This window comes from Temnothorax longispinosus, chromosome 1, assembly GCF_030848805.1.
Source record: "Temnothorax longispinosus isolate EJ_2023e chromosome 1, Tlon_JGU_v1, whole genome shotgun sequence".
NCBI classification, from domain to species: domain Eukaryota; kingdom Metazoa; phylum Arthropoda; class Insecta; order Hymenoptera; family Formicidae; genus Temnothorax; species Temnothorax longispinosus.
The window spans coordinates 23,712,830-23,728,230 of NC_092358.1; the positions used below are offsets into that span (position 1 = coordinate 23,712,830).

Sequence of the window (15,401 nt, forward strand, 5' to 3'; positions counted from 1 at the left end):
GAGAGAGAGGGTCGCCTGCTTCTGGCACCCTCCGCTGGTGGCGCGGTTGCAGTCGAAAACAACCCTCTGGGTGAGCCTGCCAATACTGGCAGGTGTGCGCTGTGCGTTGTACCAATCCCGCCGAGCGTGGATGGAAACGCGCGAGACTTACCCGGGCTTGTCAAAAAATTTTTTCTGTTTTGATATGATACTATTTGGAATATTATACACAAGCAGTTGTAGTTATAAAAATTATGCTACTTATAATATGACAATTATAATATCATTATAATGATTTTCTCGACATTGTGTTCATCAAATATCTAACATCTCAAGAATTTCAAGAAGTATAGATTTTTATCTCTGGGCTCCACTTAGCGCGGTGAAGATGATGACTAATTACAAAAAATTTCTTTATCTTTTTAGATTCTTATGATATATTCTGTAAGATTTCTACAATTATTCTTTCTGTGCACGTGTACGTGTACTTTATAATTTATCTAATTCTTAAATAATAAATTTAACTGTAGGTATAATTGTTAAATAAAGAATATATAAATTGTATAAGTTTGAAAGAATCAATTTCTAAGTGGCGATAATATCGCAATTACTATGCATCGCACGATCGTATCATGATTAGAGAGTAAAAGCTTTCAAAATCTTAAATCGCGCCACGAATTGGAACGACGATAAAGGGAAGAAGTGATCTTGGAAGTTTACGGTCTCGTCGCTTAGAGAGACAGATCCCCCGAGGGCAGTGAGCGGCGATAAACTGCGATCAGCGTGTAAATAGCTTTCACCTCGCCACGCAAACTAAACGAGGCGGAGAGGGAGGGGGGTGATAAATCAGCTCCAGTTGAAATTTCCTAAGTATTTGCAACTTCCGGTCGAAGATAGAACGCGTCGGAAACTTCTATTTCCCAGTGCACTTTCAAAATATAACCGCGATCCGCGAGAAAAAAAATAGGGAGTGGAAACTCTAGGAATAGTATTACAATCCCGAACGGACCATTCTGCAAGTTCAAGAGTTTTACGAAACATCTCTTATGAATTCCTAAATTCTCTCTTTGATCTTTTTAACGTAATATCTTACAGAATATTAGTTAAATGTCCATATACGTGTACATTCGGTATACATTCGAATTGTTGGCGCCATTAAGCGCCAACAATTCGAAATTGTTATGAAACTATTCCCGGCTCTATTCCATTTATTTTCGTGCAACATTTCTCGCTCGTTCAATCGAAGCTACAAAGTAAACTCTCGTCGCGGAGGAGCACCGTCTGCGATCTTGTAACCGGGTACGCGTAGGTGCATGTATTCAGTATCACGTCGCGTAATGTCTACGACGTTAACGTTACACAACGCGCATTTAGATGCGGAACATGTGCAAAAGCAAACTTCTCTCAAGGCGTCGTGTGTGCGCGAACAAGTTTGGAACAGCCTTGCGCACTGTCGCACCAGCAACTATGGACACTTGGCGGACGTTGTGATACACCGCCAGTATTACGTTGATTGTTTTGGCAACAACGAGCGAGAAAATTAGCGCCTGTGGGCAACTCAGTTATTGCGGTCCCGTGTTTAGGTGATCAAAGACTTCACGTACCATCTCTCGGGATTATATTAAATTAATAATTAAAATAAATCGTATTATGAGATTTTTATAATTCCTAATTAAATACAATTCGAGAATTTTTATTTCTTTTTTATATTATTCCAATGCGTGTGTGGTGTTCACGTAATAAAAAATCGTAATATGTGTGAAGACGTATTGAATATTAATAAATTAAACTACATTCGATAAATTTTGATTTTTTTAAAGTCTTTAAAGAATGTATAGATATACTCTTTTGCATTTCATGTACATATAATAAAATGATATTCAATATCGCTTATAAAAATACTTCTTCTCCAACAGTGTTATATTGCATGATTTCCCTAGACACTGAAAGGATTACGTAGATTGAATATCTTTTTGATCGCTGAAGAATATTGCTTTTTAAAAGTTTAGACAGATTTAAAGATAGATTAGTAGATTTAAATATAAATATAAATGCCGGGATTATAAATTATATATATTAGGGGTTTAATGTATGATTCTGGCAAGTGGAGAACGACAATCAACCTAACCATTGACGAAACTGACGGCATATGTGTATCGGGACGAGGGTCATACGTGCATAATCGATGCGACAACATGGCCCACTGCGGCGTACGTGTTTCATCCTCACCCTCCCCGGCTGCCATTCATCGACTCGATAATCGACCTTGTCAACTTGACTTGAGGAACACGACAATAGGAAATTGCCATTAGGAATGCATAGATTTAATCGCCTGGTCTCGTTATCCAAATTTGATTTTGAATTAGGTTAAAAATTTAATTAATGTGGTTTTAATGACTTACAAATATTTAATAAATACCACACGTATCGTTAAAATTGGCGTGATAAATATCCAGGTAGCAGAGTAATGTCAAATGTCAAGTGACGCATAATGTCAAATGACGTATTATAACGTACGTCTTAATGACGTCTCTAATAATAAGTCAATAAGAGTCGTTTTTAAACGTCTTTAAATGTCATTCTGCTACTTGGGTAATGATAATATTTGGCCATGGAAACGTACAAATTATTCTGTAATTATATTATCTAATTACAATAGATGTTATCATATTTAATTTATTTGATTGAAAAGAAATTGTAGTAATTAAAAGGCGAAAAGTTTTTTAAATAGATTTAAGAACTTGCGGTCATTGAATGGTTGTGTGTAATAGAGTAAACTTTCGAAATATCCACGTTACAAATCAAATAAAAATGTTGAATTGCATTATAAAATAAAACATATCGATCTTATTTTGAACTTTGACAGTGCATTTGATGGACATTCACACAAGTTGATATACAATTATACTAAATACATGCAGAATTACTTTATTACTACTGTATTAGTAATAGTAAAGTTTAACTGATTCTATTTTGCGTTTAAAATAGAGTTGATCACAATTATTTAAAAAAAAAAGTACTTTATCAATGAAAGACTATTCTTTAACTACACATTCGTTTAGATTGGAATAAACCCTCTTGTTTCTTTATTATCACCATAAGGAAAAAACCCTCCCTTATTTTCTGGAAACTACTTTTACATATCGTCCGCAGGAAGAAAGGAAATTCTACTATACGGTCAACTTTCTAGAAAGCTTCAGTATAAGTTTACCTTCGTCGTGGTAAACTTTATACTTAGAACTTATCGACCACAGGCAATTCTATACTTAGAATGGAGGTAATCGAGGCTCTTATCGATTATCAGCATATCCACAGTGTTGAACTCGAGGTTACAGAAACACCGTCGATAAAACGGCACTTTCCTACTCTGGATATGTAATCCCAAATATGTAACGTAAATTTTATTCGCCATTTTTTTTGTTTGTCTATTGTCTGTTGGCAATATCATTTTTCAGATTTTCAAATTACGAAAAATCGATATCGGAGATTAAAGGCCTCCGCACAATGAAAAATATAAGGAACAAGGAACAGATATTAGAGATTAGGACTAAAGAATCGAGAATAAAGTTCGATGCACGATGAAAAATACAAGCAACGGAAACAGGGAATAACACAGACAATAGATTTTTAACCTATCGGGAAGCCGTGTATTAATGTTACACCAACTTTATTCCTGATTTCTTATCTCTAATCGCTAATATCTGTTACTTGTTCCTTATATTTTTCATTGTGCGGAAGTTCTAATTCTCAAATATTTCATTACTTCACTATCATTTTTTAGTCGTGACATAATAAAGATGGAATAAAAAAAGAAAACTGAGAAAAGGTGCTTATTCTACAAACTCATAGGTATTGCTAAATGTATGAAATTTTCCCAACTAGATTTTTTTATTTTATATAATGTTTAATTCGTGGAGACTCTCTTTGTCTGTCTGCCTGTCTGTCTTAATTTAATCGAAAAATATGGTAGAATATATAATAATTGATAGAATATAATAATAATAATATTAAGTCTTGCTACTATAATTTTATTTATCAATATTTATGTCATAAAACCTTTTCAAGTTTCTTTATTTAATAAATTTACTTGTACTAAATAAATTCAAGTATCATACTTAAATTGCTTATCAAAAGACTATTCATATTACCATATTAAATAAAAACATAAAACTATATTACTATTAATATTATTATAGCTTTTATTATTTTGGATTATTTTATGTATAATTTTGCAATTTATCCTATACAGATAGAAGAGCGAGAGTGAATGAATGAGAGAGAAAGAGAGAGATAGAGAGAGATATTATCGATATTTCAAGTTATTTATCATTTATCATTTATTATTTTATAATTTCGCACAAAGTATTGGTATTAAATAGCGTCCTAAGTTTCATGGACGAATTTCGAGGAATTAAATTAAATTATTGCATTGCGGAAATATCAGCTAGTTACAAATTCTAATCTGAATTATTAAATCAAGCTGGGAGGATTGATATTCCCACGGATACGCGTATAGCCAATGCAATAAATAGTATTTACTTTTACTAGAAATTCCGAAGTACAGATTATATGGAATGTTATACGTATATCCTTTGATTTGCTATTTAATTTCTCATTTCCTATATTTGTTATTTATTTTGAGATCTTTTGAATGTTTTGGAAAATATATATTGAATAAAACTGTTAAAACTCTAAACGCGGCATATAATATTAAAACAATTCACAAAATTATTATTAAAATTTTCATATAAGGTTCAAAGATATCTCCGCAGTATCATTATCATTACAGTATATTGTACAAGATAGATAATCTATCCCAATTAGTGCCTTGTCATTTACCTTATAAAATTATTGGTAATTGCTATATTAAATTCTACTTATTTCTAAAGTTACTCATCCAATAAATAAACCGGATGTGACAGCGAGGACGACATACCAGTTACGTATATGCCAGGTGACGACAATGAAATTGTCGGAATACAACTTACCTAATTCAATTTACGCAAGGCTGAACGTGGAACTCAGTGTAACGTCGCATCACTGGACCGAGCAAATGCGCTGGATTAAAGAGCATTAATACACACTGCATATCGTATTAGCGGCCGAACGTCTTTAACAGCTAGCATCGGTAATCTGTTAATAAGTGCCAATAGTTTAAGAGGCTTAGAATTATCAGTTATGTTTTTTTTTTATTATTCTTGAATTATAGAATAAAATTATGTTGGAACGGAATACAAACTGAATACATTAAATTTTTCTAAGCTTAAATTGATAAGAGTTAATTAACAAAATATGTGTACAAAATAAAGATTAATATTAATGTAATAAGACAATTATAAAACATAATAAATTATAGAATATGTAAATAATTAGAGACAAAATGAGAAACGAAATAAATAAAAGTATAAAATAGTAAAGAGGATAGGTAAAAGAAAAAACATATAAAATACATATAAATTAAGTGGGTGTAAAGTAAAAATATTTTATATATATTAAATATAATATAAAATAATAAACTATAAAATAAAATTGAAATACAGTAATTGAGATATGGGAGTAGAATTAAATTTTCTTTATTTGGTACCAAAGGGTCCATTACCGATTTATATTATTTTCAAACATAACGCAAAATTAATTGAAAGAATGACGTTGTTTTGATAACCTTTCACCGAGATATTACGTGTGCGCTGTGATGTTAATAAAACATATGTCCATATTTTCCAAGATCGATGTATTTTATTTTGTGAAATTTCTACGCATGATTTAAATTTTTAAATAACTTGTAATTGCAACATCGTGATATTTTATAATAATCGAAGTTTTTTTTCTAGACAGATGTTTTAAATTTCTATATTTTTTTAGAAAATGAGAATTACGTGTATTACAAAATTATATGTAAAACTATTTTGCTTCTATTTCTCCAATTTATTTTAAATTCATGTTTTTACAAAATAAAAAGTTTTATAATACAATTATAATTGTACATTTTGCAAACTATTCTAATCTTTATATTATGATTTGGAAAAGAGAGTTAGATAATTAACTCTCTAATTTAATCTAAATCTATTAGCTAATCTTTAAAAATATGTTTTTAACAAAACAATTTAAAAGTTAGCAAAGCTTTCTATAAACATTTTTCTTTGCAACAATATTAATTTTTTTAGCAATATGGATTTAAATATATGTCAGAAAGAGTTATTTTCTAATTATTATGCATTTTATGATTATAACGCTACTATAAAAAGTATATTCCTTCATTTTGTTTGTAATCAATCTCTGCGCAAAGGTTAATAAAACTTTACGCTTTGCGTTGAACGTACCCCGTGTTAATTAAACGGTGACGTTAAAGTGGCAGTTCGCGATCAAGCTTTTCGCTATTGATTTTAATTTCGCCCTAGCAATTAACGTATATATCCTCGAATTATTCCGAATTATTCAAAGTTCTTGCACAAAGTTTTGAATTTCGTCGTTATTATTTTTCTTTATTTTCCAGCGGATTTTTCCATCGAGATTTATATATCCTCGTTCTAGGGATACCGCGCAGTTGATATAAATCCAAAGTTTTTGACCAAAGTTTCCCCCGGGGAATCGGAAGCGACATTCGTCGAATTACGACCGAATTACGACATAAGGTCAATATGAATATCTCAATCTTGCAATAAATATCTTAAATCTGAAAAGTTCTGAAAAATCTTTCTATAAAGTCCTGTAAAATAAAGTATCTTTATTCTTACTCTTACAATATGTAATAACCATCTTACACGGTATCGTAAGAATGATCGGTGCACTTCGTTCAACTCTTGCTATAAAGCAGAAGAGCAAGAATTCTCCATGAAGTAATTTCTTCTTCTAAGAAAATTTCTTTTTAAAAGAGAATACCTAATTACAAGATATTTATGTAAAAAGACACTGTTCGGACTAGATATAGATATATGGCGATTATTAATAATGTGAAAATATTCTTGAAATAGGATCCTTTTCAAAGTAATAATTTCCTGCACTTATCAACAAACAACGATATTGTTTTAAAATACTGGGGCATAACTTCTATTTTAGGTTCTTTAAATAAACGATTATAAAGTAATAAAGCGAGAACAGCGAAGTCTGGAGGTCGTTTCACGACCCGTAAGTTTTAATGAAGCACACGTGCGACACGTTCTTCGTGTTATGTTATTTTTACCACGGCGATTGGTCAATAATCCATATTTTTGGTTCCGAAGGTCGCAATAATATTATTGCGTTATCGAATACATACGTACTTTTCAATGTTCGCGAAAAGTATTATTGACACAGTAAAATCATTCTTCATAAAATCAGATTCTTTAATTTGGAAAACTAAAGATGTCTTTTGTAAAAAACAAAATTAGAGCAGCTTTTTTAATTTAATCATAAATAAATATCATTTATTATTATAATTATAAATAATTACAATTATGAATTATAATTAATTTAATTTACCATAACTAATATTAAACAATGTTCAAATAAAATATACTCTAAATATTAATATCCAGGAACAAAGATTTTTTTAATTATATATATTTTTAATTTTTATACCTATTATTTTATTTTCTATTTTCTTCCTCGTCGTTTCTCTTTTTTTATTTATATAAATACAACAAAAAAACACATAATGAAGCATCGCCTCAATGAGTTTTTATCACGTACAAACACCCTATGACATTTTACTAATTCTTGCGAAATTGCACTGGAAGTGCATCGATAAGTAAAGGCGGCGACCTGGATGTTTTATCTCGACCTTTCCCATTTATGAGCGGTCCTTAGAAAATCTATGAGACGCATATGCATGAACGCAGCCGTCCGCGTTGCGAAGAGACCCGGAGCGAGCTGGAAAAAGCTGGAACCAGTATCGAAACCGGGACAACAGCAGCACCGGGTGTATGTCCCACATTCCTCGCTCTCGCTTTTCGAAGAAAATGAAAAACACAGAGAAAGGAATTTGACTTAGATACTTGAAATTATTTTTAAGGACGAAAAATCTTTCTCCTCTGTATTAAATTCTAATCAATGAAATACTCAAGATTATTTCTTGGATATAGATTTTAAGGGATATATAGAATCAAATTTCTAATATTGTCAAGACAAAAATTATAATCTAGATGTGATCCATGAGATTTTCAAGATTAATTTTTGAAATTCACAAAATAATCATGAAATATTGTAATTGATAACAAATAAAAATGAAATTTTTTTTAAGAGGAAAATAAAATCAAATTTTTGCGGTTGACCAAAGAAAAAATGAAATTAAAAATAGCAAACAATGTTATTGGAAGAGAAGCATTTTTGTTAGTCAAGATTTTTTAGCAGACTCCGATTGTATTTCTATAATAAGAGAAGGGTTTAATTGAATTTCCTTCGTCAACACGGAACGCGAATATTCTATCGTGTTACACGTCCATCGACGTCAACGAGGTAGCGTCTTCAAGAACATCCTGACGTTCGATGGTACATACACGAATCGGGAGGCAAACGTTTGGCTCACTTCGGGGACGATATCATATTAACCCAGTTTCATTTCCACAAATTAATTGCCGAGCCTCTTATTACGGCGGAGACGCGCCGTATTCGCGATTTGCGTAATTAATAATTTGCTAGCGCACGTTTCATAAAAGAGGATAGGGATTTTACTGTGCAATGCACATTTTTCAGAAAACGAAGCAATAATACCAATAATACCGTTTTTTATCTACATAGATTTAAAGAACTGAAAAAATGACTACCTCTCTTGAAAGTTTCCTGTCTAAATATCCAATCTTATTATTATACTCTATTATTTTTTTTTTATTTGTTTTGGAAACTCTTAAGTATTGTTTTATTTAACTCAAATCTTTTATTAATGTCATCTTTTTCTAACGATAACAATAAAAAATTATCCTTATTGTATCGATACTAAAGAGAGATTGCATTTAGATTGAATAAGCAATATATTAAATCGCAAACTATACACAAAACTTTGCTTCAAAATGTGTTTCGTTTATACGGTTCGTTTCTCTTTATATATTTTATAAAACTTTAACTTTTCTCTTTTTCTGAATGTAATAAAACTCAGGAGGTAAAATAGCAAGCACTTTCGAGCAACTTTAAATCCTTTGTAAAAAAACAACTTTGAATCGTTTTTCGCTGTACAAGTTACAAGTTAAAGTGGCTATTAGTAGACGTTCATCAACAGTTATTTGCAATTGTATAAATAAAATGTGAAATACATATAAAATATATAGCTTAAACTATTATTAATCTTTTGATGATATTTTCTCTCAGTGATGTGTAAAATTAAAATATATAGGAAATTTGTTTATATTTATGAACGTACAAGAAAGAGAGAGGAGCCGGCAGGAATTTTTACGGTTTATTGTTTTGATTCAATTTTACTCAAAATGAAAATAAACGTTTATGCGCGTTTGCAAATATTCTACGATAACACGAATACAGCTTTCGATGCAGCAGTCACGTGCATTCTGTAACAATAGTGAGAGGTGCTATTGTCCCGAATGCTAAGCAGACGTCGCAGTTTGACTATCCATGAAATCTTGACAAGCTTTCTGAAACGGGGTGTCGCGTCTCACGCTTTGTAAGCATTAATGTTTAAAATGTTACATGTTATCGAAACGTTCGATGTTAAAAGGGTAAATTTCCATGAATTTATGAGATTTATAGAGGTGCTAATTCCAATTTTGCTGAAAATTTCCCACGAAGTAATTACAAAACAAATAAATTTTATAAATTTTCATCTAAATTAAATAAAACTCTAACTAAATAAGTTATACAATGTATTATATAGTTTCTTTTCACAAATAAAAAGTTTTCTAATTTTTAATATTGTGTTTGTTTATTATTCTCATCGTTTATTGATTTTTGAGTGTTAATTATTAAATTTTATCTGTGATCACAATTGGTTTTTTATTTCATTTTAATAACGAAAATTTAATATTTTGAGATAACACGTTTTTAGTTTCAAGTCGTTAAATTATTCTCATTCTGCACGCATTTAACAGATTAAAAAATTGCTGCAATATTTACTTTCGCGAATTTATCAGGCTTTCTGAAAAAACAGCTTGCGCAATGTAGAACAGCACTGTAGAAGATTAAAATTTAATTAGAATCATTTCACAAAGTTGTAAAAGACAATCTCATTTTAAACAAGAATTAAATCTATTATTTTCAGTTTTGGAGAAAGAAACCATTGCAGAATTTAAACAATATATAGCGGTAGATTTCATGGAAGTAAATGAGGGGGGGGGGGGCAAGAGAAATGCATGTTTCTTTAAAACATTGTTATTAATTTTCTACACAGTAGATCCACATCTCCAAACCTAGTCTATACATTCGCGCTCTGTACCCATCACGCGATACATGAAGATCTTGTTTCGTACACATACATACATAATCTTCCGTCATGGCATAAAAATGCTATTTGCAACATTTTGCAAATATATCACGCATTAGGCTCTCATTATGGCGGATGCGTAGCAACGCAGGCAACTTTTAATTACATAAATTATCACTATTAATGAGATGATATAAACTTAATTGATAATTAATAGTTGTGGAATGGTAATTGATGGAATGAATACGTCATATAAATACTTGAAAAGATATATAAAATTAAAAAGTATTTCTACTATTGATATAATGATGAATTTTGTGTATGTGTATGTATGTGTAATAGTTAAATCATAGGTTTTTTTTGTGTACTGTTAAAAGAAAATGCATTATTTGTATCTATATACTTATAGACTGGTTCCGTTTCAGGTACATTAAATATTGATTACTGATAAAGTTATTACGGATAATAATTATATGCTGCTTTAAAATTTAAAATATGCAATAATATTGTCAATTATAGAGTCGTTTCAGTAATACAAAATAAATAATCGTTAATATTCTGAAATAAGAAATATGCATAACAAGTTATTACATCAAAATACATATGCAGACGTTGAAATTTATGAGAAAATGAATATATCCATTTTTTAGCCTATTAATTTCCCTAATCTAGCAATATTCGCCACAAATTAGTCACATGCGACATTCTCGCGGCGAATTAGCCTCTTCGTTATGTATCACCACGATCCATGAAACCACACTGCAGTAAATATAGTTATGCAACCTGTAAATTTCGTACGCATATACGATCATGCATCCAGATTAACAATCTCTCGCAGAACGATCTTGTTATCAACCAGTGAAGTTTACGGAAATTGCGCGCCCATAAAACGAACAATAAATTTTCTCATTCACGCTATTGTCATTAAAATACTACGTGTTTCTTTTTCCATTGGAAATGTCTTTTTGTCTAAGGCCTATATCAGACGATCAATAATTCGTGACACATCACATATATAAATTTTTATATATTTATTAATCTTTTGTTTTGTTTTTTTTTAATACTTGAAAATTTTCCCATAATCCTCTCGAGAATTATAAATCGTCTGAAATCGGTTTTCCTTTTTCTCTCTGACGGTAAAATTGCTTTGCCAAGTCTTGATCGTTTGCAAAACCGCTTTAACGCCAGACGTCTCGTAAACATCGATTTACAACGTTGCACATTACGTTACATTAAGAGGACACTAGCCGCCTTTATAGCCGTAGCCTAACAGATACGTGATATACGAATAGATCGAGCTGGCAAACGATTTCGTAGCAATTTCATACCCCGTAAATAATTCGTTCCTCGTAAATATATATAGGGAAGAAATTAGAAATTGAAATATGTATAAATGATGATAAATAAGAAAAAGACTAAAAGAAGTTGAAATTTATACATCTTCTGAAATTTATTTTTTATCGGTGCAAAAATATATACTACTGTCAAAATTAAAATAATTTTTTTTAATTTATTTTAAATTAGAACATTATAATTAAAATTAAATAAACTTAACCTTATAATTTATAGATTTATTTTCTTTTTAAATTTCTTTATAAACCCCTTTCTTTCTCGTTTTTCTACAGTTTTAAAAGTTAAACGCATTGAAGTTATTGGGAACTGCTATTCATATATTTGAATTCCAATTTTTACGAATTGCAATTTGTATAAACTGCAGTAAAAAGACACGTTCACGATATCGTCCACGCTCGACCGTATTTACGTTAGTGATTGTTCTGCATTCTGAAGTATACATAACTATATACGTATACCGTCTTCTTTGATCTGCCAGCCAGTGACATAAAGAAACTAATAAAAGAAAAAAAAAGAAAAAGACTAAAAAACCAGTTACACCTTCGTAAAACCGATTGTTTCGTGATCACTGCGTTTTGTTATCAATCTTTTCCAAAAATATATATTTCTATCTAATAATAGACCGAAATGATCTGAGAGAGGACTTTAATTTAAAAAAAAAATGTCAAAAATATATTACGCATATTTTATTGACATATGCTTCGATATAAGTATCTCAGTAAAATATATTATAAAATATTTTATTGATTGATTAATAATATATATACCATGAGATTAAACAATACTTAAATCTATTATATTCTTTTATTGTTAATTTATTTGTTACTAACGCTCTCATGTGCCAAGTCTTATTACACATAAAAAATCAGCGTAAAATAATGTTTTTGAAATAAATACTGTTTCTCTAAAATATATATATGTGTTCTTTAAAAAAAGAAAACAAGATTTTTGATAAACAAAAAGCCCTTTCTGAGATAAATCGATCCAATATAATTTCGACGACATTGTTATTTCCTAAGACTATCCACAAGATTTCTAAAGAAATACCTAGATGATGTAAGAACGATAACATATCAACAAAAACAACTCACATTTCTCCATTCTTTTTAAATATTTCCAAAGATTAAAAATTAATTCGATCCAAATTAGAATCGAATATTCGCTACATTCTGCATTCGTTATAATAAACAATATACAATAAATTATAATAAATATATATAATATATGTACGAATAACGGAACATCATCAACATTCTTACGTCTTATTGCTGTACATATAGGTATATATACTGTGTATATGTGTATATATAATATATATTTCTGCTTTTTTATCTTTGGCATTTTAGTGATTCTCTTTAATAAGATGCCCTCATAAATTTATCTATTCCGATAAAATGATTTGTCTTGCGGGAGGGATGATACGCTTTAACATTTATACACGAAGTTGCACGAGCCTAAAACGTAGATTCGTATTTACAATGATACCTCGTTTAACTCTAAGAGCTCATTATTATAAATCCCTTTGATTATAACGAAACGCGCTGTCGCAGCACAACTATGTACAAAGTGATCCCCTAAACGAGTAGAACGGCTTTATCTCCAATCCTTTTCTTTGGTCTCTTTATTTTTCCCTTCGCTTCTCCTTCAATCGCGGGTCTACAGAAACACCTCAAGCCGTTTCTTTAATTAATCCTTTCATGCTTTCTTGCAGATTATTCTATCAGTTGCGAGTTAATTTCTCTCCTCAGAAAAAATCCTTGAAGCGTACGTAATTTTTGATTAATTTCAGTAATTTTTGGCTATCCAAAAATGTAAATGATTAAGGGGCAAAAATAACAGGATGAAGAAAATGATTTTTTATACGCAAGCACTTTAAGGATCCAAATTTGCTAATATTATACATATATATGTAATTAACATTAAAATGTTCTAATGGTGTTCACCATATTATTTGTTCAATTTCAAACAAATTTAATTAGTTACAAACGTATATGATGCCAATTACGGCAAACTAGATGCTCGCGCACGAATCAAATGTTAGTTCGAAAGTTCATTTCGACGTTATCGGACCACCGCTAAAATATTACTGCTGAATCGGAACATCAATCTGCCGACGGACAGGAGCCTTATTTACGGACCTGATGGAACGTAGCCGGAACAGAAATAGACCCTTGGGGACGAGCGGCGAATATGTCCCTAAAATAGGTCGGCCGCAGGACGAAATAGGCACGAGTATGGCGTACATACTCTATTCACGCTCTCTTTGGGATTATGACCTTTCCTCTCGCAAATAATATTTGATATTTGCGAACACTTGATGCAAATACATGACGTCGCACGACCTTAGCTTTAACGACGACTTGAAATTCTTTTGACGAATTTGAAACGATCTTAATTTTAGTGATAAATTCTTTGTGTGTTCTTTGAACAGTCTTAATTTCATTGATAAATTCTTTAAAATATTGGCTTTCTTATTCTTCTTTATATTTTATCCCTGAATTTCTCTTTCAGACCTTATCTCGAAGAGATAATAAAAAAAGACCATGAGATATAAAGATACGATAAGACAATATATATCTATATATAATATCAACGTTTCTATAATATTAAATTGATCAAAAATTTCGATCATTTTTTTTTGTTTTATCAACATAAAAAAATATATTTATTTTTTCAAAAAAAATAAAACTGTCAAACTATGCGTTTTCTTATATTTCAAAAATTAAGTTCCTTTTTTTCTCCACATTTTGTGTACAGGGAAGAATATATTACAGTATTAAATTAATTATTAAACATTTTTTTATAGGAAAAGGAAGTAACGAATTTTTTGATCGGCTTGATTTTTACTTTTGAAATTATCTGTCCTACCTGCCATTTCGGTTCTTACTCATTTTTTTTTATTCAAAAGTTGCTTCGAGGACTCCGCTGTTACTTTCACCGGATCGCATGATCCATTTAAATACACGCCTCGAGGTGGACGTTGGTCATCTCGCTATTGCGCAACTGATTGTTGACGTGCAGCTCGGATGAGGCGTTGCTGTGCACGAGGTCCTGTTTGCGATGCACCTGGCGCAGATCGCGCACCGGTCCAATCGCGCGGCAACAGCTTTCGAGGGTTTTCCGAAAGGCCGCGCGGAATTCGCGATTGAAGTACGCGTAGATCAGCGGATTCAGGGCACTGTTGAAATAGCCCACCCAGAACACCGCCGCTACCACCACGGCGCCGCTCTCGCACGAATCGCATAAAGCCGTGATGATATACCTGTATCAAGCAGAGACATTCGCAATGTTAATGCATTGAAAGACAAAATTGCTTTCCTCAGAAATTTTTTTTTTCGCGTTAAATTGAAGAATTCTCTTTAATTTATTAATGCATGCATTATGCAATAAACCTGCTATAATGTATACAATTTTTAAGAAAGATTTATAAGTACATAAATTAGTTCAGTGAAGACATAATAGGATACAAAAGATTGTATGACACAATTTTAATCACATTTGAATCTATAATAAATTATACTGCATAATAGATCACGTAATAACTGCTACATATACGTTTTATGAAAACTCCTACTTTCCCGAGAACTCATATAACGTTGCATTTATTATTAAGAGGCATTCTCTATTAATATACAGGACCTTGATACAATGATATTAATTATAATGTGTATCATAAAATCTAATTATTTTACACAAAAATATATTGCTAAATGTAGTTAACATA

The 15,401-nt window shown here is 30.9% G+C and overlaps 1 protein-coding gene across 4 annotated transcripts in view; it reads right to left on the reverse strand.

Annotated features, from left to right (window-relative positions):
• Window positions 1-10,256: 10,256 nt before the first annotated feature.
• The window catches only part of LOC139819532 (octopamine receptor beta-1R), a 61,586-nt gene continuing 56,441 nt past the window's right edge, over window positions 10,257-15,401 (reverse strand). For all 4 annotated transcript variants that reach the window (XM_071788965.1, XM_071788954.1, XM_071788946.1 and 1 more), the window contains one exon: window positions 10,257-14,939. In XM_071788965.1, coding sequence (XP_071645066.1) covers window positions 14,633-14,939 — 307 coding nt within the window. In that variant the 3' untranslated portion in view covers window positions 10,257-14,632. The remainder of the gene's footprint in view (window positions 14,940-15,401) is intronic.